The following is a 25395-nucleotide window of genomic DNA, read 5'->3' as shown; positions in this document are numbered from 1 at the left end:
TCACAGCTCAAATAAAACAAGTTTTAACAGAAAAATTTATATAAGTGCTTTTATAAACTTATAAGCTTCACTTTTCTGCCTTCAGTCCGTCCACAAATTGGCCCCATTCAATTCTATTGCATGTGCCTCAAGCTCGATTTTTGCATTCTAAAAAAAAGGTGGGACGAGTGGAATTATTATTACTTTATTATTATTTGATGTTATCAACATTATGCCACAAATGCTGTCGATAAAGTTTAACTTGCACTGAACCCGGAATATTCCTTTAAAGTACCATGATCTTACCATCGGATTCCATCATCATAACATGGTACATCCTACATCCATAGCACTTTTTTGTAAAGATGGGACGCTGGAAACGCAGAAGTTGAACTCATTGATATCCAGTAATTTGTGGTCAAACACTGTATGGCGCTGTTGTTCTGTTGTGCTTTGGTGTATAGACTTGTGAGCATTTGAACGGCACAGACTTAGGCGCCCGATTGCACCTTACATCAACAGATGATCTTGTGCCTGGCGTAGCTGTGTGACAGGGCAGAAAAGAGCCCTTCAGTCTCCGACAAGCTGTGATGGCATATGACAGTTCACAGAAACCAATGTGGATTCACAAAGACATCTGAAACACGGAGCCCCTGGGTGAGTAAAGTCATCTGAATGACGCTGCCTCGTTCAACTTAAATGTCTTGAAGTGTCAAAATGTGCAACAGGTAATTATAAGCGCCATAAACTTCTGTTCGTGCGCATTTAAAAACTAATATTTATTAAGAAAGTATTTATTGTATTTTAGCAAGTGGTGACTTTATTTAAATTACACAGCTTACTGACAAGTTATAGTCTATCCAATATAAGTCCATGCTTTTTACAATGGGAGGATTGGAGTTCTTTGATTAAATTTGAAATAATCAGAGTACATTTTTTACTGTTTAGATTATTGGAGGAATTTGTTGCATTTGCCTGCACAGACTGAAGTGATTAGAACAGTCATGAATTCACAAGAATTTGTCTGATGGTAGTGCCAAGTCTAAGTTAGGCTACAAACTGTAGGCTATATGGATAAAAAATTATCATTTATTTGACATCACACATTAAATGCATTTTTTGTGTTGTGCTGAAGACCCAGTATGTGATGTAGTGTCATTGATTCGCTTGTGCATACAGTAACACCCAAAGATGAGATTTCCATCAGTCTAGAGGGATTGGTCCTAATCTAAAACCACTTACATTAACACATTTTCTTGTGTTTTTTTTATTTTTTATTATTAAGCAGCAAACATTTGAGAATGTATCCATATTTAGAACATCAGTTAATATAAAAGAAAAATACAAAAAAAATAATTATATGACTTTATTTGACATTTTTGTGATTGAAACCCATTTGTTTGTTTGTGGTAACAGATTAAACCACCAAAGCATTTTAAAGTTAAACTGAAGCTCTCATTTATATCATATACTCGGATCCAAGACTACATAGTCAACACGAGCTTTCAGACTACCATTTCCCAAATATGGGTTTCATGTTTCTGTTCTTGGTGAATATATCACTCATAACTTGTCTATGATGCTTATGCTCACTGCTGTAAGTTGACCAGCTAATGTATACGTTTGCAATGTTTTTATTGTTTGCAAATTATAAACCAGCTCATGTGGATTTTTTTTAATAACTCTGTCAATGTTAGCCAGATGTATTGCTGGCTTCCATGGCTGCAGTGTGCTGTGTTTGCCCACTAACTTGTCCTAAATCTGGCAACCCGGGGTGTTGAAATACTATTGGGAAATGGGCAGTGGACAGGATCACACATGCCAAAACACAAACAGAAATTCCGGCCCCGAACGGATATTTCAAAGTAGAATATACTGGCTGTAGCATTGTTTTTGGTGAAGCCAGTATTTTAATTTAGCATGTTTCCTAAATCTCTGATAACATATTATGATAATTTTATGCTTTAGTACAGTAAGTATATTACATATTGCACCTTTAAGCACCCAGGTCATGATACCTTATTCTTACTTTGAGTGTGCTCTTAAGTATAACACATTCACTTGGAATGTTTATTCAAAAGTTTTTTACTTTTTCTAGCCTAAATAAAGCAGATGGCTCTCCTGATTCATCCTGATTTGCCATCTATTACCAAAAGGCATTTTAAAGGTGTAATTCACCCAAAAATGAAAATTCTCTCATAATTTTCTCACTGTCATGCCATGACAGATGTGTATGACTTAAGAACATTTTTTAGATTTTTAGAATAATATTTCAGCACTGTAGGTAGTCACAATGCAAGTGAATGGGTACCAAAATTTCCAAAAAGCACATAAAGGCTGCATTAAAGTAATCCATATGACTCCAGTGGTTAAATCGATTACTTCTGAAGTGATACGATAGGTGTGGGTGAGAAACAAATCAATATTTAACTAAGAAATTCGTCTTCCTGTCCAGTAGGGGGTGATATACGTGAAGAATGTGAATCACCAAAAACACAAGAAGAATGTGAAAGTTAAAGTGGAGATTGACAGAGCAAGGAAGAGAATTCATAGTAAAAAAGGACTTAAAGGATCTATTTCTCACCCACACCTATCATTGCTTCAGAAGATATCGATTTAACCACTGGAGTCGTAAGAATTACTTTTATGCTGTCTTTATGTGCTTTTTGGAGCTTAAAAATTTTGGTACCCATTCACTTGCATTGTATGGATCTACAGAGCTGAAATATTCTTCTAAAAATCTTAATTTGTGTTCAGCAGAAGAAAGAAAGTCATACACATCTGGGATGGCATGAGGGTGAGTAAATGATGAAAGAATTTTCATTTTTAGTTGAACTGTTCCTTTACTGATTTTGAGTTGCAAGGAAAGAGTTGTACTTGGGTCGTTACCACCATAGAAATTGAGAGGTACGCATCCCCCCGACATTTGGTTCCACCCTAGTCTTGATTATTTGGTTACATCCTTGTACTAGCCATCTTTTTAAGGCATTTAGCCTATAAAAAGGAATGACCTGATTCCAGTAGCCCCACGTTCTTAATTAGGACAGGTCTGTATGCTTCAAACTCAATCACTTAACCATGTTTAAAATTACTTGAGCTGGAGTGAATAGAGAGTCCTTACTTCTTATGAGACAAGATTAGTGAAAGTTAGTGTCATGTCACATGGCATCAGGTTTTGAACGTGCTTCTGCTCAAGCTATCTTTTACACTCCTCTGATAAACTGCACCCACTATGAATCTTATAAAAATCAGGTGTAAAATTTTTTTTTTTCAGCGTGCTTAATACAGGGCTGTGATCATGTAACTCATTTAAAATACAAACTAAAGCAATTAGCACAGAAAAGAAGCATCCGAGCTGTCTCTCTAATGCCCACTTGAGCCCCCCAGCTGGGCAAACACATCACACGCTTCCACTGTTTACCCTGCAAGAGCTCTTTCCACTTCTGCGTGAATTATGGCTTGAGTGCCACAGGCACTGGGTGCGATTTGGCCACTGAGAACTGAGTATTAACAGTATGATGATGAAGTGCATGAACTTTGAGTTGTAATTTTCCTCTGTTGAACTTGCCTTCAATCCTTAGTGTGTTTTAAGGGGACAATAAGACATATGACTTCAATTTAGGTAACAAAAAATGCGATTAGGAGCATGTATAAGTTAGTTATTGGCTTTATTAAAGCCAGTTTCAAATCAGTCGCACCAAAATACCACCAGCACATTAGTTTCAACACACGAGGGGACCGAGTTTTGGACCATTGCTACTTTCCCTTCCGGGATGGCTACAAATCCCTCCCCCGCCCACCATTTGGCAAATCGGACCACTCTTCCATTCTGCTTCTGCCCGCTTACAGGCAGAAACTGAAACAGGAAGCACCCACCCTCAGAACGATCCAGTGCTGGTCGGACCAATCAGACTCTACACTACAGACTGTTTTGATCACACAGACTGGGAGATGTTCCGGTCCACCTTTGATGACGAAATCGAGCTTTACGCTGATAGCGTAATGTGTTTCATCAGAAAGTGCGTAGAGGACGTCGTTCCGACCAGAACAACACGGATCTATCTGAACCAGAACCCATGGATAAATAGCGATGTTCGCGCGGCACTTAATGTGTGGACCTCCGCTTTTACTTCCGGGAACGCGGAGGAGCATAAACAAGCCAGTTATGCCCTCCGAAAAACTATCAGAACAGCAAAACGCCAGTACAGGAACAAGATTGAAGGACAATTTAACACCACCAACTCTAGAAGCATGTGGCAGGGAATTAACATCATCACGGACTTTAAAGGGAATAAAAACTCCGCCACGAACACCGCTGCCTCTCTCCCGGATGAGCTAAAAACTTTTTATGCTTGTTTTGAGGGAAATAACACCGCCCTCGCGGAGAGAGCTCTCGCGGCCGAAGCTACAGAGGTTAGTTCACTCTCCGTCTCTGTAGCGGATGTAACCCGTTCCTTCCGACGGGTGAATATCCGCAAAGCCGCGGGTCCAGATGGCATTCCGGGCCACGTCATCAGAGCGTGCGCGAACCAGCTGGCTGGTGTTTTTACGGACATTTTCAACCTTTCCCTCTCTTTGTCTGTAGTCCCCACATGCTTTAAAACATCCACCATTGTGCCTGTTCCAAAGCAATCAAAAATCACTTGCTTAAATGACTGGCGTCCTGTTGCTGTGACCCCCATCATCAGCAAATGCTTTTAGAGACTAATCAGAGATTACATCTGCTCTGTGCTGCCTCTCTCTCTAGACCCATTGCAGTTTGCTTACCGCAACAACCGCTCCACTGATGATGCCATTGCATCTACAATACACACTGCTCTCTCCTACCTGGAAAAAAGAACACTTATGTGAGAATGTTGTTTGTAGACTACAGCTCAGCATTCAACACCATAGTGCTCTCCAAGCTTGATGAGAAACTCCAGGCTCTGGGCTTAAACAGCTCGCTGTGCAGCTGGATCCTGGACTTCCTGTCAAGCAGACACCAGGTGGTTAGAATAGGCAGCAACATCTCCTCATCACTGACCCTGAACACTGGAGCCCCACAGGGATGTGTTCTCAGCCCACTCTTGTATTCCTTGTACACACATGACTGTGTGGCAACACATAGCTCCAATGCCATCATTAAGTTTGCTGATGACACGACGGTGGTAGGTCTGATCACTGACAGTGATGAAACAGCCTACAGAGAGGAGGTGCACACTCTGACACACTGGTGTCAGGAGCACAACCTCTCCCTCAACGTTAGTAAGACAAAGGAGCTTGTGGTGGACTTCAGATGAAAAGACAAAGAACACAGTCCCATCACCATCAATGGAGCACCAGTGGAGAGAGTCAGCAGCTTCAAGTTCCTGGGTGTCCACATCACTGAGGAACTCACATGGTCCATCCACACTGAAGTCGTTGTGAAGGAGGCTCATCAGCGCCTCTTCTTCCTGAGACGGCTGTGGAAGTTTGGAATGAACCGCCACATCCTCACACGGTTCTTCACCTGCACTGTAGAGAGCATCCTCACTGGCTGCATCTCCGCCTGGTACGGCAATAGCACAGCCCACAACCGCAAAGCACTGCAAAGGGTGGCGCGAACTGCCAGACACATCATCGGAGGTGAGCTTCCCTCCCTCCAGGACATATATACCAGGCGGTGTGCGAAAAAAGCTCGGAGGATCATCAGAGACTCCAGCCACCCGAGCCATGGGCTGTTCTCACTGCTACCATCAGGCAGGCAGCATCGCAGCATCAGGACCCGCACCAGCCGACTCCATGATAGCTTCTTCCCCCAAGCAATCAGACTTTTGAACTCTTGATCTCCCACGATCAAAATACATCAGCACTGCACTTTATTACTCTTACTCTTATATCTCACACCGGACTGTCATAAATTATATTATAATTATATTATATTCTCTCTTAACAACTTACTATCAACCGACAGCCTGAATGTCAATACAGTACAATACAACCTAATGTACATTCTATATATACTATATATAATTTTTATAATGTGTATCTATATTGTGTGTATTGTATACTGTACAGTGTATGTTATTATTTGTATATTGTGTAGTGTGTAATTATGTGTATATTAGACTTTAAATTGTGTTGTGTTAATTTGATGTTATTGTAAATTGGTATATGTCTCATCACTGTCACGACTGCTATGTTGATCGGAACTGCACCCAAGAATTTCACACACCATTGCACTTGTGTATATGGCTGTGTGACAATAAAAGTGATTTGATTTGATTTGATTTATTGAGGGCCTGTAACCAGGGAAAATAATAAGGTGAGGAGGCTGACCACTCACTTTAACTGTATGTATACTTTAATGGGAGAAATACATAGTAATGCTATATATTGTGGCTGTAGTTCTGCCTTACAGTTAAAAGAGCAAATTGCTTTTTTAATAGAGGCATTACAATGCTCAGTATGGCAGCTGTAAGAATGGAAGTCCCACCTTACAGTTAAAAGAGCCGATGTTTGTTTACTTTTGAATGCGTATTAACAGGATCAACCTGAAAAATGTGTGATCTGAGCTAAAGAAGGTAAATATATGATACCATTGTCTTCCGAATTTATTGCTGATTTAAAATATAGTTTGACCATGATATTGACCAACAGTTTTGGAGAATCCGGTCTTTCCCATTCAAGTATATAGGAGCTGTACTTACTGTTAATAGCTGCCCTGTGGCATTTTCAATATGGCTGCTGAGTTGACCGACTACTGTAGGAGATTTTTGATAGGAGGAAAGCATAAATGAGTCAGGAACTCTTTATCATGGCCAGAGACAATATAGGAGAATGAGACGGTCCACTCATAGAAAATTGAATGGGAGAAAACAGACAATATGGCGGTTGTAGGAATGGAACTCCCTCCTTTCAGTTAAAAGAGCCAATCACTTTTTGATAGATATGTTGCCTGTTTTTTAACCCTAGAGTGGGTGGATATGTACAGTTATTCTATGAACATGCACTGCACGGACAGCTTTCACCGTTGCACACCATGTCCGTGCTTATATCAGCATTTTCCACTGAAAGCGTTTAGATACACTCTTCCCATGAATATTGATGGGGGAGAATTGGGTGGTAGACGCAGCAAGTTGCTGGCCCCTGGGCTTCAGCCTGTGTAAGGCTGTGTATTAATTCGCCCCTGCCATTGTCGTCCGGTTTTGTAACTAAAGTGAGATACAGTATGTAACCGAAATGCAAGCTTGACAAGCAATTTTGGAGATTTTGGTCTTTGCCCATTCAAGTAAATAGGAGCTGAACTTACGCCTGTATTATATACTTATGTCTTATGTACTGTATTCCTATTACCTACATAGAAAATAGCTGCCAGGGATGTTACCAAGATGGCCGCTGAGTGAACCGACTTGCCTTAAAGGTACTTTGTTTTGACTCATATTTACATGTTCCATCCCAAATGCCTGAGTTTAATTTACAAATGTGCTGCTGACTGTTTAGTCTCAATGCTGAATAGAATATGATTGGGTTTGAACTCAAAATATCTTCATCTCACTCTCAGGAGAGGGACTGCAGTGTCTTGTGTGAAAAAATAAAAGCCCATCTGACCACTTCCACACAGATGACCAGTGATGGCCATTGCATCAGACTCAACAGATGAGTAAGAGCCCCATTAAACACCTCACAATATTGCCTAAAACTGAAGTGTGTAATTTCTGTGCCACTGTCATCACCAAATGGAATTGCAAAAATATACAGTACTGTGCAAAAATTTTAGGCACTTGTGAAAACTGTTGCATAGTGTGGATGTCTTCAAAAATAATGCTATAAATAGTTTTCATATATCAATTAACATCATACGTGCAGTAAATATAAAACAAGCTAAATCAATATTTGGTGTGACCACCTTTGCCTTCAAAACAGCACCAATTATCATAGGTACACCTGGACACAGTTTTTCTTGGTTGTTGGCAGAAAGGATGTTCCAAGCAACTTGGAGAATTCGCCACAGTTCTTCTATCTATTTAGGCTGTCTCCATTTCTTCCCTCTCTTCATGTAATCCCAGACTAAGTCGATGTTCAGTGGGGGGGCTCTGTTAGGGTCATGCCATCTCAAGTCAAGTCAAGCTGCTGGGCTTTCTTGGTTATGGAGCTGGTGTTGAGGGACCATGTGAGGTTCTCCGCCAGGTGAACACCAAGGAATTTGGTCCTTTTGATGATCTCCACAGAGGAGCCGTCGATGTTCAGTGGAGAGTGGTCTCTCCGTGCTCTCCTGAAGTCAACAACCATCTCTTTTGTTTTGTCCACGTTCAGAGACAGGTTGTTGGCTATGCACCAGTCTGTTAGCCGCTGCACCTCCTCTCTGTATGCTGACTCGTCGTTCTTGCTGATGAGACCCACCACGGTCGTGTCATTGGCGAACCTGATGATGTGATTCGAGCTGTGCATTGCTGCACAGTCGTGAGTCAGCAGAGTGAACAGCAGTGGACTGAGCACACAGCCCTGGGGAGCCCCAGTGCTCAGTGTGGTGGTGGTGTAGATGCTGCTCCCGATCCGGACTGACTGAGGTCTCCCAGTCAGGAAGTCCAGGATCCAGTTGCAGAGGGAGGTGTTCAGTCCCAGCAGGTTCAGCCTTCCAATCAGGTGCTGAGGAATGATTGTGTTGAATGCTGAACTAAAGTCTATGAACAGCATTGGAACATATGTTTCCTTTTTATCCAGATGGGTGAGGGCCAGATGGAGGGTGGTGGCGATGGCGTCGTCTGTTGAGCGGTTGGGACGATACACAAACTGTAGGGGGTCCAGTGGAGGGGCAGCTGGGTCTTGATGTGCCTCATGACAAGCCTCTCGAAGCACTTCATGATGATGGGAGTGAGTGCAATGGGACGGTAGTCGTTGAGGCAGGACACTGAAGACTTTTTCAGCACGGGGATGATGGTGGTGGCCTTGAAGCATGTTGGAACGACAGCGCTGCTCAGGGAGATGTTGAAGATGTCAGTAAGAACATCCGCCAGCTGGTCTGCACATCCTCTGAGCACTCTGCCAGGAATGTTGTCTGGTCCAGCAGCCTTCCCTGGGTTGACTCTGCGTAGAGTTTTCCTCACATCAGCTGTGGTAAGACATAGAACCTGGGCAGTGGGAGGAGGGGTGGTCTTCCTCACTGCCACATCATTCTGTGCCTCAAAACAAGCGTAGAAGTCATTCAGCGCATCTGGAAGGGAGGCATCACTGTCACAGGCAGGTGATGATGTCCTGTAATTGGTGATGGCCTGGATGCCCTGCCACATGCGCTGCGTGTCGCCTCTGTCCTGGAAGTGGCTGTGGATTCTCTGGGCATGTGCATCTATTGCAGGGTTCCCTGTTCTTCTTTTCTGTTGTATTATATTTGCAAAAGAAATGTTTGTGAGTCTAAAATATATGTGTCCTATTGACACACTAAAGCTGAAGATATAAATAACCATCTTAAGACAAATATTTTTGTGCAACATCTTATGTGCCTAACACTTTTGCACAGTACTGTATGTTTTCAAACAGGTTTCCCAAATGCTCCCCCAGTCTGCCGTTGGCTGAACAAATAGATAGTCCTGCCCCAAACTCACACTATTAGTTGAGACAATGTTTCTGTGTCAGGCTGGTTCTATTGCTCTTTTGTATGGGGGTTTCAACATACAAGTGGTGTGAAATTATTTAATAATTTTTATAATTATAATTAACAAAGGAAAAAACAATAATAATGAAAAATGCCGGGGGACCTGGGTAGCTCAGCAAGTAAAGACGCTGACTACCACACCTGGAGTCGCAAGTTCGAATCCAGGGCGTGCTGAGTGACTCCAGTCAGGCTTCCTAAGCAACCAATTGGCCCAGTTGCTAGGGTGGGTAGAGTCACATTGGGTTAACCTCCTCGTGGTCCCTATAATGTGGTTCTCGCTCTCGGTTGGGCACGTGGTGAGTTGTGCGTGGATACCACGGAGAATAGTGCAAAGCCTCCACATGCGCTAGGTCTCTGCGGTAACGCACTCAACCAGCCACGTGATAAGATGTGCTGATTGACTGTCTCAGACATGGAGGCAACTGAGATTCATCCTCCGCCACCCGGATTGAGGTGAGTCACTACACCACCATGAGGACCTAGAGTGCATTGGGAATTTGGCATGCCAGATTGGGGAGAAAAGGGGAGGAAAAAAAAGGAAAATGCATGATTTTAAAGACATTTATAACATGAACCGGTTTACTATATCTTTTTGTTTGTTTGTTTGTTTGTTTTTTGTCTGCAGTTCAGTGGATGAAATTGTGTCTAAACACATTTTCAACCCTGTGGAGAGGATCACACTATCTATCTTCCTGGTGGCCATCATTATAATGACTGCACTTGGAAATTTGCTTGTGATGGTGGCACTTTGTAAAGACAGACAGCTAAGGTATGGTGCTTTCATACAGATTTAGGTTTGCTATGTCAATAATGCAATATTTAGATGTTAAATTTATCAAACCAAATCAGTGAAAGTTTTAACACAAAGTGCATGTTTTGTCACTCTTCCCTCCAAACAGACCCTCCTCTTAGGTATGCATTTTGTGTACATATTTGCATTTGGCTGATGCTTTTATCCAAAGGGAAATTAACACTGAATATGTTTTTGCATTCATCTGCACTGTTTTGTTTTTCTCCCCTTTTCTCCCCAATTTGGAATGCCCAATTCCCAATTCGCTCTAAGTCCTCGTGGTGGCGTAGTGACTCACCTCAATCCGGGTGGCAGAGGACGAATCTCAGTTGCCTCCGCGTCTGAGACAGTCAATCCGCGCATCTTATCACGTGGCTTGTTGAGTGCGTTACCGCGGAGACATAGCACGTGTGGAAGCTTCACGCTATTCTCCGCGGCATCCACGCACAACTCACCACGCGCCCCACCGAGAATGAGAACCACATTATAGCAACCTCGAAGAGGTTACCCCATGTGACTCTACCCTCCCTAGCAACCGAGCCAATTTGGTTGCTTAGGAGACCTGGCTGGAGTCACTCAGCACGCCCTGGATTCGAACTCGTGACTCCAGGGGTGGTAGTCAGCATCTTTACTCGCTATCTGCACTGTTTTTGTAATTGTTTTTCTATATAAATACGTGCTAAATGCACATGTTTGACCATTATGACACTTTTCAGTTTTTGTTTTTAGCATCTCGCAAACGAGTCCATGTTTTTAAGATATGTGCAGCATCTAGCTCTTTTTAATGCAAGAACACATTCTGTCTGAATGACCCCTCAGAGTGTCCTCAAGGTATACATTTTATCAGGATGTGTGTTCCCTGGGAATCGAACCCATGAACTTGGCATTGCTAGCACGATGCTGCTACCATGATAAATGAAGCATTTGAATTTCAATGCAACACCATGTTAAACAGTTAGGATGAACAATAGTTTAGCCTAAATTTTGTGTCTCCTGTTATGTGGTTAAGAGGAAAAGGGTCATTTTGTTAATTCAGTTATCATGCAGATGCTGAAAGGGAACTGTTTAATGCGAAGATCCAAAAAGTATGAAAAAATATATTGTTAAAAGTCAAACATGAGTATTTAGAATGAGAATGGACACTAGAACTTGAATTTTCATGGTCTGTGTTTAGTAATATTAGTTGTTATTTATTTATTGCTTTGAACCTAAATATAGGAAGAAGAAAACCAACTTCTTCATTGTATCACTGGCATTTGCCGACCTTCTAGTTGCACTTGTTGTGATGCCTCTGGCAGCCATAGAGTTGACCACAGGTCAGTGGAGTTATGGAGACACATTCTGCTTGGTCCGCACCTCACTGGATGTTCTACTAACCACTGCATCTATCCTGCACTTGTGCTGCATTGCACTCGATAGGTGAGTGCATTCATGAAGCTTTCTAATACAAACAGCTTGGCTATTGTGACAAAAAGTAGTGGTTTTGATTAAAAAGCTGTCAGATGCTCAATAGACAAATTCCAGAACAGTGCATCTTCTTTGATTTTAGTCTGCTTACTTGGGGTAAGAAACCTTAATTAACTTAAAAAAATAACTAATGTTGTCTGCGTACATAAAGAACTGCTGAGGTTGCCATGGCAATTTGAGTAAAGAGGTCCCAAATTAGACTTTGTTGGCAAAAAAAAAAAAAAAAAAAGTGTTGTTTTGAGAAAGCTGTGTAAATGTCTTTGCCTTATTTGATCATTAATTTTCTCAATATAAAATTAAGACACATAACATGCCATGTCATATTTGCATATTGTTTAGGATATTTTTCCATCTTTTTGTCTAAATTTCAGGATTTGCATTTTGGCATTTAGCAATTTTCTAAGCATGGCCATTTCTGACCATTTTTGCGCCCTAGGCGAGATTGTGATTGTTGCGGTAGTGCGGAGACGCGGTGGTGTTTTTGGCGTGGTGGTGTTTTGGCCGCCTAGTTTGCCTATGCCTAGAGACGGCCCTGGGTCTAAGCACTGTAATCTTGTATCACCAAATTACAATGTGATGTAATTCTTCTGTGGTCCCCTGCTGTGCTATACACAGAGATGCTGGGCTGAATTTGTTTAAATTGTTCTAAATTGTGACCTCTAATTTATATTTTGTCCAGTTTCTAATTGTTATGTTTCTTTGATTGTACAGTTGTGTTTTTTATGTACAACAATGCTCTCATAGAGTGACCTGTATGTTAAATGTGCACAAAAAAGAAACATAGTTTATGTCTTCATACTAACTCCAGGGGCTTTTCAGCATGTCAGCTAATTATGTCATTTGCTGCAATATGTATGCAAATCGTCTCTTGCTCACCCATTAAGAAGACTGCAGTTCCCTTGGCCCAAAAGAGAGCAGCTGTGATTTATGCACCGCACATGGTCCATATGGCAGTAACATGAATAGCATTCTACCATACTACTCGTACTATTGCTGCAGTATATAGATAGATAGATAGATAGATAGATAGATAGATTGATTGATTGATTGATTGATTGACTTCTTTATTGTCATTGTAACAAAATTACAACAAAATTCTTTCCAGTCAGTCCAGACAGCAGCTTATAAAACACAATGCAAGTAATAAAAATCAATAATTTAACACTGATATATTAACAAGATAAAAGTTAGTTTAAAAGTCAGGATAAAAGTCAAGATAAGAGACTGTTGTAATCATTAAAGTGCATAAGTAAATAAATGAATGAATAAATCAAGTCAATAAATAAGATGTACTAAAAGAATACTGGTAGCAGCGTGTGTGTGATTTCCAGTGAGGGAAGTGCTCCAACAGTCTAGACACAATTATCCTGGATAGTGGAAGCTACAGCTCTTGGAAATAAGCTGTTCCTCAGTCTGTTTGTATGGGACTGTATTGTCCTGTATCGCCTGCCAGATGGTAGAGAGTCAAACAGGGAGTGTCCAGGGTGAGTTACATCGCTGGCAATGCATCTAGCTTTCCTTTGCAGCCGACTGATGTAGACTTAACCCAGATTCGGGAGCTCAGATCCGATGACCCGTTGGGCTGCTTTCACCACATGCTGTTGTTCTCTCTGGTCGGCAGCTAGTGCAGCTAGCATAGTATACAGTATATGTAGTATACAGTATATGTAGTATACAGTATATGCTGTACAGTATGCTTACTGTATGTAATACTGTATACCACAATGTTATGCCCTCAACTTAACCTTCCATTTCCAGTGTAATGAATTAACCAGAACAATTTTAACTTTAACATCTCTTTTTTTTATTCTTTATTTGGTCAGACTGTCATATGTTAAGACATTTGTACTCAAAAATGGATTTAAAATGCAAAATAATTGTTGATATGAAAACTGGACATCACTTGATGAATTAAACATGCAACGTGATGAAGTCATGTGATAACAATGTAGCATACTACTATTTGAAATAGCTGTTGTGGAATAACCCCTATTGTCACTTACTATTTTTAATAAATAGTAGGCAGCATACAGTGTATATTGTGCAGTATTCAGTACGCAATAAGCTAGTATTCCATTCCAAACATAACCAAACAAAACATTGTTGAAACAAATTTCGTTTATCTATCCCACTGTGTCACCGAGTCCTATCTCCATTCATATGATTCCCATGACTCATAATGTGTTTGCCTGTGCATTCTCCAATGAGCACTTATTTTCTGGTGGTACAATTTACAGCATTTGTTTTTCAAGGAAAGATTAGCAAAACCTTTGGGGAATAAAAAAGTATGTAGGAATGCGTTGGTTACGCAAGACACTGTACTGCCTGGCAGCATTCATGAGCCATTCTCGAGATATACAGTTGTCTTAATATCATTTGCACCTCTTGTCCCTGGTAGGTACTATGCAATCTGCTGCCAGCCTCTGGTCTACAGTAACAAGATGACTCCTGTGAGAGTGTCACTGATGTTGATTGGATGCTGGGTCATCCCCTTTTTCATCTCGTTCCTGCCCATCATGCAAAGCTGGAATACGTTTGGAATTGAGAAAATTGTAAGTGAGGAGTTCAAGATCGGATCAGTCGGATGCTTTCTTGTTAGTCTGAAGTCTTCACAAAATAAGTTAAAGTAATTACTCTCTGCTAGATCTCTTTAGGCTACATTCTTATACCAGAGTTTTGTAAAGAAATTCTTTCCTGGTTGGCAAAGTTAACTACACATTATTTAAATATAAATGTACAGCTTATTAAGAAAAAACTTTATAGTTAACTAGTCTACTAGATAATAGAGCAGCAAAATGAACAGTAATTCTAGTGAAAGTCTTCAGTAGAAAAGAAGCCAATTCCCCTTCTGTCACTCACTCGACGTTGTGTCGATGTAGTGACACTAGGGGTCGATCTTGAGAGCCCGAGACACCTTCAGATCTTTGAGAAAAGGCCAATGAGAATTGGCGAGTAGAATTTGCATGCTACTCCCCCCGACATACGGGTATAAAAGGGAGGCTGGAATGCGGATTCATTCAGATTTTTTCTTTGTAGCCGAGCGGTTGTATTTCAGCGAGCTGAATACTACTATTGATCCATTCACCTCTTCAGAAGCGTGTGCTGTTGGATATATTCCAGCGGCTTTCTCTCCACTCTGCACTCCACTGCAGACTACGCCCCTGGGCACTTCGACAGCGCTTTAAAAGAGTTTATTTCCTCTAAAGAGTATATTTCCTCTATTAGAGCAGGCACAGTGACGTTGAACGTCTTTTTAAAGACGCGTCTTTTTAAAGATGCCCTTCCGTCTCTGTGCAGTTCCTGGATGCGGTCGTTACCTCTCCGCTTCTGACGATCACTATCACTGCCTCACGTGCCTGGGCCAAAATCGCGTTGAGGAAGCGTTTTTGGATGGTTCATGTTCTCATTGCGAGAATATGACCATGGCAACGTTGCGGTCATGGCTTTCCTTCTTTCGGGGGAAAGCCACTTCAGCTGTCCCCCCTGCTAGTCCTTCTACCTACGGGTACGCTGAAGGCGATTTGGGGGCTTCAATGGGTACGGTTCCGCCGGGTAAACCCCCACGGACCACCCACTCCCTGGTATGCTCGTTTGCGCCCGTCCAGTTCTGGGATGAGACAGGCAGCTCGCCTCAGTGCCAGCCTAATGTCTCTTTCAGAGCTCGTGAGCCGGATGCCCCGCTGCATCACACAAACCACACCCCCGGCTGGCCGGTGGCGACGAGTCTCGAGGACGGCCCGAGAGGCCCTCCTCCTCAGTCACTGGCCTGCCTTACACTGGGCGCGCGGAGCAAGGTAAGTGCTTTGAGGGTCCCCTCTGCGTGGCTGCCTCGGGTCGGAGCACCGAGGTATGCGATCCTTTCATTAATGCCCCTTGCTCGGAGTTTGGACGCATGGCTATCGCTTCCCAACCCGTCGCGCTGGCTGGCCAGAACCATCCGACTCGGCTATGCAATTCAATTCGCCAGGAGCCCGCCCCAGTTCCGCTGCATTCTCTTCACGTCAGTGAAGAACGAGAGTGCCGCCATCCCATGGGCGGAGATCGCGGTCCTCCTACAGACGGCCGTGATAGAGCCTGTCCCCTCAGCCGAGGTGAGACAGGGGTTCCCTATCTGTCACTCACTCGACATTGTGTCGATGTAGTGACACTAGGGGTCACTCTTGGGAGTCCGAGACACCTCTGGTCTTTGATAAAAGGCCAATGAAAATTGACGAGTGGTATTTGCATGCCACTTCCCCGGACATACGGGTATAAAAGGAGCTGGTATGCAACCACTCATTCAGATTTTCTCTTTGGAGCCGAACGGTCATGCTCACTGAGCTGAATTCCCACAACTGTTCATTCACCTCTGCTGGATCTGACAGCGCATTTCAGCAGCTTCTCCCACCTCTGCACTGGTGCACTGCAGAGAATGCCCTTGGGCGCTTCAGCAGAAATAAGAGTATATTTCTCTAAAAGAGCGGCACACACGGAACGTCTTTTTAAAGACACCTCTTTTTAAAGATGTCTTTCCTTTGTGTGTTATTCCTGGTTGCGCTCATTATCTCTCACCTTCTGACGGTCACAATCACTGTCTTTCGTGTCTGGGCACTGCTCACGCAGAGACAGCGTTCATGGATGGTCATTTACTCATTGCGAGGACATGTCCATGGCAACGATGTGGTTGCGGCTCACCTCCGTAAGAAAGCAAGCCACCCCAGAGGCTCCCCGTCTCGGTCCTTTTACCCACGGGTATGAGGCCAGTGCGGCTAGCACTGGGGGCGATTTGGGGACCCCAATGGGACCGCCTCTGCCGGGTATCCCCCCACGGACCTCCCATTCCCCAGCATGCTTGTCTGCCCCGATTGGGCTTACGGATGAGTCCGCCGGCTCGTCTCATGGCAAGTTCGACCTCTTATTCGGAGCCCGCAAAAGTGATGAGCTCTCAAGCACAGCATCGGAGAGTGGGCTTGTTCAGTTGGACGCGGAAGCCTCAGCTGGGCTCCTCCCTTCGGGGCCGATTGCCCAGTCACAGGCTGACGTGGAGATGACGACATGCTTTCCCGGGCAACCGCGAGTGTCGGCTAGAGTGGAACCCTCCGCTCTTCCCTGAACCCTCGCGGCTCGATGATTGGTTCCTGGGCTCGCGGCGCCGCTCAAAGCCACGCCCCGCCCCCGTTCCTTTCTACCCGGAAGTGCATAAGTACATATTGGCAGTCCAAGGCCTGTAGGTTTACGTCGTTTCTGACGGCCAAGGCCTATGGTGCCGCTGGACAAGCCACCTCCGCCCTGTACGCCATGGCTCTCCTGCAAGACACAACATCTCATTCCCTCCATCAGGGAACGGAGGTTACACAAGTAACCATGACGTTTTACAGCCCTTACTTCATTGTTCCCAAGAAGGGCGGTGGGTTGCAGGCAATTTTGGACCTGCGAGTTCTGAACCGGGCCTTGCACAGACTCCCGTTCAAGATGCTGACGCAAAAGCACATTTTGACGTGCATCTGACATCAAGATTGGTTCGCGGCGGTAGACCTGAAGGACACGTACTTTCATGTCTCGAATTTTACCTCGACACAGACCCTTCCTACGGCTCGCGTTCGATGGTCAGGCATATCAGTACATGGTCCTCCCCTTCGGCTTTTCCCTGTCCCCTCACGTCTTCACGAAGGTCGCAGAGGCAGCCCTTGCCCCGTTAAGGGAAGTGGGCATTCTCATACTCAATTACCTGATTATAGCGCACTCTCGAGAGTTACTGTGTGCACACAGGGACCTGGTGCTCACGCACCTCAACCGTTTAGGGCTTCGGGTCAACTGGGAAAAGAGCAAGCTCTCCCCGGTTCAGAGCATCTCTTTTCTTGGCATGGAGTTAGACTCGGTGTCAATGATAGCGTGCCTCACATGCGAGTGCGCGCAGTCGGTGCTGAACTGCCTGAACTTATCCAGGTGGGAAATGTTGGTCCCACTGAAGTACTTTCAGAGGCTCCTGGGGCATATGACATCCTCAGTGGCGGTCACGCCGCTCGGTTTGATGCATATGAGACCGCTACAGCACTGGCTCCAGACCCAAGTCCCGAGGTACGCATGGTGCCACGGCACACATCGCGTGGCTCTCACGCCCGCCTGCCGCCACCTTTTCAGCCCTTGGACAGACCTTACGTTCCTGCAGGCTGGAGTCCCCATACAGCAAGTGTCCAGGCGTGTCGTGGTTATGACGGACACCTCCAAGACAGGCTGGGGTGCCGTGTGCAACGGGCATGCAGCCGCTGGCTCCTGGACAGGACCTCGCCTGCGTTGGCACATCAACTGCCTCGAGTTGCTGGCAGTACAGCTCGCCCTGCGGAGGCTATTGCCGTTGATCCAGGGCAAGCACATGTTGGTCCGGATGGACAACACGACGACAGTGGCTTATATAAACCGCCAAGGTGGTTTACGCTCTTGTCGCATTTCGCAACTCGCCCGTCACCTCCTCCTCTGGAGTCAGCTGCAACTCAGGTTGCTGCGGGCCACTCATATCCCTGGCAACCTCAACGCCACAGCAGATGCTCTGTCACGGCAGGTGACGCTCAGGGGAGAGTGGAGAATCCACCCCCAGGTGGTCCAGCTTATTTGGAGTCGATTCGGCAAGGCACAGGTAGACCTGTTCGCCTCCCGGGAATCCTCCCACTGCCCGCTCTGGTATCCCCTGATGGGAGCTCCCCTCGGTACAGATGCGCTGGCAAACAGCTGGCCCCGGTGGCTGCGCAAATACGCATTTCCCCTAGTGAGCCTACTTGCATAGGTTCTGTGCAAGGTCAGGGAGAACGAGGAGCAGGTCATTCTCGTGGCTCCGTATTGGCCCACCCAGACCTGGATCTCGGACCTCACGCCCCTTGTGACAGCACCTCCCTGGCAAATTCCCCTGAGGAAGGACCTTCTTTCTCAGGGACGGGGCACCCTCTGGCACCCACGCCCAGACCTCTGAAATCTCCATGTCTGGTCCCTGGACGGGACACGGAAGACCTAACTTGTCTACCACTGGCAGTGGTTAACACAATCACTCAGGCCAGAGCTCCTTCTACAAGACAGCTGTATTCCCTGAAGTGGCGTATCTTCGCTAAGTGGTGTTCTTCCCATAGCGAAGACCCGCAGAGGTGCGCAGTCAGGTCAGTGCTTCCCTTCCAGCAAGAGAAGTTGGACGGGCGGCTGTCCACCTCCACTCTCAAGGTCTATGTAGTTGCTATAGCAGCATACCACGACGCTGTTGAAGGTAAGTTTCTCGGTAAGCACGATCTGATTATCAGGTTCCTGAGAGGCGCCAGGAGGTTGAAACCTCCTAGGCCGTGGTTCTTTCCCTCATGGGACCTCTCCATGGTCCTTTTAGGCCTACGGAGAGCCCTGTTCGAGCCCCTAGGGTCAGTCGAGTTAAAGGCCGTCTCATTGAAGACCGCCCTCCTGACTGCACTCACTTCCATCAAGAGGGTCGGGGACCTGCAAGTGTTCTCTTTCAGTGAAGAGTGCCTTGAGTTCGGTCCGGAAGACTCTCACGTGACCCTGAGACCCCGACCGGGCTATGTGCCCAAGGTTCCCATGACCCCTTTTAGGGATCAGATGGTGAGCCTGCAAGCGCTGCCCCTGGAGGAGGCAGACACAGCCTTATCGTTGCTGTGTCCGGTGCATGCTTGCGCATCTACTTGGATCGCACGCAGAGCTTTAGACGCTCTGAGCAGCTCTTTGTCTGCTTCGGCAGACAGCGGAAAGGGAACACTGTCTCCAAACAGAGGCTTGCCAACTGGATCGTGGACGCCATCGCTTTGGCCAACCAGACCCAGTCTATACCCGCCCCCTTGCAAGGAGTGTGGCATCCTCGTGGGCACTGGCCAATGGCACCTCTCTAGCAGACATCTGTAGAGCAGTGGGCTGGGCAACACCCAATACCTTCGTGAGATTTTACAATCTCCAGGTTGAGCCGGTTTTGTCCCGTGTTCTTTCAGGTACGAACAGGTAAGTTTCGTTATGCGGCCTTCGTGTACCATGTATGTGTGTCAACAGAGCCGCGTAATTCACTAACGCACTGCACATGCATACTATATATTTACTTATTAAACACAGCCTTTTGCGATTCACAAAGCTACCGCATGTCTTCAAGTGGCTTTGAATAAAATGCACGAGTCATATGGACTGCTTAACTGGTGCTTTTATGCTTATTTTATGTCATTTTTGGAGCTTGATAGTAACAAACATGACTAACACACAGTATCGGATTTGGATCAGGCTCGTCCTGATACCCAATCCATTTAAAAATGTCAGTATCGGAGCCGATACTGATCCAGGATCGGTGCATCCCTAGATATTGTTTTATTTTGTCCACTATTAGGAGTACACTAGTATATAGGTGGATTCACATCTAACAGACATGGACTACAAGACACAAAAGTCTTGGAGTCTGCAGTATATATCATTATATTAATTTAACTTTCTATGCTTACATTTTCCAGGTCGAACACAGAAAATTCAACATTTCTCATAATACAACTTCTTGCGTGTTCATGGTGAACCAACCCTACGCCCTGGTCTGTTCGGCTGTGGCCTTCTATGTGCCTTTGGTGCTGATGGTTCTTGCCTATCAGCGAATCTACATCACCGCTATGGGCCATGCTCGACGAATCGGCATGCTACATCGGGCAGGTTCGGCCCCCGCGACTTACCCTAACCAAGATCAACACGGCTCCAGTCGTATAAAGAACGAAACCAAGGCGGCCAAGAAACTGGCTGTCATCATGGGCTGCTTCTGTCTGTGCTGGGCGCCCTTCTTTATCACCAACGTGGTGGACCCCTTCATCCATTACACCGTGCCCACGCAGATGTGGACAGCTTGGCTCTGGTTGGGCTATATCAACTCGGGATTAAACCCATTCCTCTATGCTTTTTTGAACCGGGCTTTTCAGAGAGCTTTCCTCATGATTCTGTGCTGTGGGGATGAGCGCTATGCCCGGCAGGGAGGCTTTAGTCCGAGCAGACCGTTCTCAGAGTCTGTCAACGGGACCTCCATTTCTCTCAGGTACAGTTAGTCCCTCCTGAATACACTGAGCTTTCAGAAATGAGTTCTGTGAGGAAAGAGATGAAAAATAACCTTATATATGAGAACTGCATGTAAGAATGTTGTTAAAGATTCCATGATAGAGATTTCGGCTTGGATGCACTACTAAATCATTATGTTTTTTTTGCTTTTTCATTCTGTTGTTTGCCAAAAGTCATGGAAAAGACAAAAATGTGTTGTTGTTGTTGTTTTATTTTTTACGTTTACATGAAGGTTTGTGAAATGAAAGTTAAATTCTACAGAAATGAAAAGCAGCAGGGTTGTGAAAGATGGTCAGAATGTAGAATTGGCTTCCTTTCAATTTATGAGTTAGAATTTGGCCACGCCACACAGAATGCTGAATTGGAATTACTGGAAGATGAGTTTACTGAATTGCAATTCAAAGAAATATGGTCGCACAACAGAGAATTTTCATTAATCTAAATCAACAACAAAATGGGCAAGAACAGATAATTTCATAAGGTTTCTGCCTGGTAAGCCTGTTTCATGTTGTTTGGCTCCATTTTAAAGACCTTAAGGGAAATTAGAGAGTTCTGGGGAAAAAAAGTGTTCTTTCACCAGTTAATTTATTGGGTGTAATGAAATATATGCAAGTTAAATATGAATTTCGGTAGGTGGTGTTTCAAACGTTGGTTTATTTAATATCATCTTATGTTTGTTGAAAATCACATACATTGTGTCTATGATGTAATGTTGTTCATATTAAAAAAAATTATTGTACAGCATGTATTCTGTTATCAAAAAATTACATCACTCTCTTTGCTACCTCAATTCAAATCAGTTGCGAGTTCAGGAATTGAAATTAAATTTAAAAGGCAATTCTGAATGTTGCACAACCCTGATAAAAATCTTCTAAAAATTTAATTGTTACTTGCATGTACAGTAGTTTTACACAAGCATACTTTTTATAAAACCCATTTAGAAACATTCAAATTCCAAAGACATTCAAAGACACTTAAAAATGACATAATCAGCAATATGTAACTTTTAAATGAAAAGCAGTTCCACTCATCAATGTATTTAAATGTAATTATATTTTAATTGTACTTCCTTAAATTCAAAATACAGTTCTGCATCTTTTTTGCTACATCAATTCAAATTCAGGAATTGGAATCGAAAAGCTTTTAAAAGGCATTCTCTATTAAATTTTGAAATTTGCACAACCCTGATAAGAAGCCAACATAAATGAGATTGCTACTTGCATGTACAGTAATCTTAGACTATAAAAATGCTCTTTATAAAACCCATTCAGAGCCATGCTAATTCTAAACAGCCTTTTACAAGACACTTAATGTGACATACAGTAATCAGCTCTGCACATGCTCTGCAACTTTGAAATTGAAAAGCTTCAGCCACAATTGCTGGTAGAATATTCAGCAGCAAGTATTTGCACACATCTAGTTGTTTTTTTTCCATCATGGTTTCAGACTGTTTTAAGTGAGCTCTCACATTACAATGGCAATTACCTCCCCACTGCTTTTGCATAAGTGGTACTGGGCGAGATGACTTAATTGTGGCTCTTGATCAAAACAAAAAGCACATGATTGTGACTGAAATTTCATCACCCCAAAACCTAAGGATTTGTGTAAATATGCCACAATTTATATACCCATCCTTTATTTGTGCATTTCGTTTATTTGTGTGTTTTTCCGCCTCAAGCACATTTCATTGATGTTTTGACCTTTTCTGGGTTTATTTCTTCCTAGCGAAGGGCTTGTAGTTCTATGCACCAATATAATGAGTGGATTCTTATGATTTGCTTTCTTACAATGATTATTTTTTGGAATTATTCCCCATTTTATTACTGTTAATTGGCTGTAGACGAAACCTGATGTCTAGTCTGCATGAGTTGTCCCTTTTTTATTTTTAGAAAGAATTTAAAAAGTACCTTTGGTTTTCTGTACCACTCAAAGTGTTTATGGTGGTAAATTGTGTTCAATTAGAGAGTGTAATCCTGGAAGGCCAAAACAAATAATATGATTAGAAACACAGCGTCGCTTTTGTTTCTGAAATGAACCTAAGACATGAAGCAGATGGCTCTTTTTTCCCACACTGTATGCAATTACTGAAGAGATAATAGAAGCTCCTTGTAGGATATTCCACATTATACTGATACTGTACGTGTACTTAGAAGTGCCTCTTGTGTAGTGGAGGGCATTGCTCAGTGGGCTCCATGTCATTTTATGGTTTAGAGTGTTGTTCATACTTGTGGAAAGTGTGTGTTTATGATGTGTTCATTATGTGCTTCTTGGAGTCATGGCTAAATTTTATCGTTTGAGATCAACAAGGGTAGAGGAGTGCCAATAGAAAGCAAGTCTGTTTTGAATATGGTCTGAATTAGTTAGAACAATTTGTACAACTCTTTGGGATTTAAATAGGCTGTTACAACATACAGTAATTAGAATGTTTGGTGTGTTAAAACGCTTTATTAGTTAAATAGTTAATCCTTGTTCTACCATGGCAGTGTACGTCAAAAATGACCAAGCAACTAAAAATTGTTAGTTTTAAAATATCATCAACATAACAAATTCTGTTGCTTGTCCTCTCTGAAATTGAAATGATTATATCTCAATTAACAAAAAACATTCCGCTCGCTTGATTGCTTTAAAAAAAACGCTTATTCGAGTGTTTCATATCAAAGCAGCTTTCAAAAGCTATAAATAGAACGATTTAGAGTTGCACTTAGTCCTATGTGAGGGGTTGCTACTGAATCAGTCCTTGTGAAACACAAGCAAATACACAATGTGAGGTGAAGTGAGGTTTTTATCTGAAAGCTACAGCCTTGGTCTTCTAAATGAAGCATTTTAACACTGAATGATTGGTGATTGGCGATGCAGAAAAGGTGTAAAAAAAAACCAAAACATCTCTCTCTGTCCCTGCTTCTGTTTCCCTAGAGACAACTTTAATTGCCACAATCCAATATACCTTCAAACCTCCCACCTTAACTGTCAATCACATCCCTTTGATTTCTTTTCATATTATTCCTTATTCTACACTTTTTTCCATGAATGTTCCTAAGGCATCTCTGGAATGTGACATTCTCCTAAGGAACAGTTGGACAGCTTAATGCTAGAGCCATGTGGTTCAAGTCCGCTCTCTACTCATGCAGAGAGCTTTTTAGTTGAGCTCTTTGAATCCGTTCAGTGGTAACCAGACTCACGTTTCGCTCTGTGTAACTGAAAAAGCTTCACCTTTGAGGAACTCTGGACCTCTCACTTAGGCAGAAACAGGTACAGCATTTTTCAGAATAAAATTAAAGACTGTGGTATTCCAAGAATGAATAATGCCGGAATCTGCCCAAAACCTTAATTTTGCCTCTGGACAGGTTTTCAAGAGAGATATTTATGTACATTTCAATAGGTTTGAATGTAGACTTGTTAAAAACACTTGGGTTCATGGGACTTGCACAGACACACCCATGAAACACAAACCAAGAAAATGCAGCCTAACATATGAGAGAAAGTTTACAATTTAATAAGGAGCCTCATTCAGGAATCAGAACACTCCTGTTTTCATGGAATGCTTTCTATTGTCTAGAAAAATGGTTCCCAACCTATTTTGCCTTATCCAGATTTTGGATTGGATATCGAGTGCCGACCCAAAAAAGGGGGTTGTTCGTATCGTCATACGGGGTGGGGAAGGGTTTGGGGTGTTGTTGTTTTTTCTTTTTTTTTTTTTTTTAACGAACTCAGCGTTGTAATGAAGTTGACACTGCAATAAAGATACTGGAGGGCCTTAAATATTGATTCAGATGTTTTAGGGTGTCAGCCATAATAACTAGCATGACTGTAGTTTTATTTATTTTTATTTTTTAGGCCTAACAGAGTTTCATTAAGAGCTCAGGCTCTCTATGGATGAGGGACATACAATAGTAATTTTAAAACATGTGTATAAAATCATGTCATATCAGTAACCTTATATAAGGTTTTATTCTACATGGAGAGGGTCTCCTCATGGGGGCTGCCATTTTAGGATCACATGACCAGCCGATAACTACTCGCTTAATCTTACTTTTACTCATGGATTAAATTAATCATGGCTGACTGTGAATAGTGAATTTCTACAATGGCATCGGTAACTGAAAGCTGTTGTGTTTAAATGATGATGCATCCAAGCCCCTAGGTGTCATTGTAAGTCATATACGACACATTTATAAATTTACTGAGCGCACCTTTAAAGCTTAGATTGATCCCAGAGTGTCAAAGTTTTAGCAGCCCACAATACAAACGGTGCCAATGCTGAGCATATCTCCTCGTTATGTCCAACAATGGCCTAATTATCAAGCAATTAGTTGTTATTATTATTAATTAATTTGCAATTACAAAGGAGTTGTGCCATAAAGTTGCGGTAATAATAAGTATGTGCTGTTTTTCTGTGTAAATTGTTAAAGTGATATTTCATCCAAAAAGGAAAGTCAGTTATGCACCCTAATGTCAATTAAAACCCATATAATTTTCTGTCTTCCATAGGCCACAAAAGGAGATGTATGAT

The 25395-nt window shown here is 43.2% G+C and overlaps 1 protein-coding gene across 2 annotated transcripts in view; it reads left to right on the top strand.

Moving 5' to 3' along the window:
• The first annotated feature begins 488 nt into the window (after positions 1–488).
• The window catches only part of LOC127431153 (5-hydroxytryptamine receptor 4-like), a 32914-nt gene continuing 8007 nt past the window's right edge, over positions 489–25395 (top strand). Inside the window, exons 1-7 of one of the 2 annotated variants that reach the window (XM_051681434.1) lie at positions 489–636; positions 7302–7360; positions 7502–7600; positions 10215–10358; positions 11598–11798; positions 14245–14398; positions 20303–20865. In XM_051681434.1, coding sequence (XP_051537394.1) covers positions 7572–7600; positions 10215–10358; positions 11598–11798; positions 14245–14398; positions 20303–20865 — 1091 coding nt within the window. In that variant the 5' untranslated portion in view covers positions 489–636; positions 7302–7360; positions 7502–7571. The remainder of the gene's footprint in view (positions 637–7301; positions 7361–7501; positions 7601–10214; positions 10359–11597; positions 11799–14244; positions 14399–20302; positions 20866–25395) is intronic. The other variant, XM_051681435.1, reaches the window with a different exon arrangement.

The sequence above is a fragment of the Myxocyprinus asiaticus genome, chromosome 40, assembly GCF_019703515.2.
Source record: "Myxocyprinus asiaticus isolate MX2 ecotype Aquarium Trade chromosome 40, UBuf_Myxa_2, whole genome shotgun sequence".
NCBI lineage: Eukaryota > Metazoa > Chordata > Actinopteri > Cypriniformes > Catostomidae > Myxocyprinus > Myxocyprinus asiaticus.
This window is presented reverse-complemented; position numbering and strand designations above follow the sequence as displayed.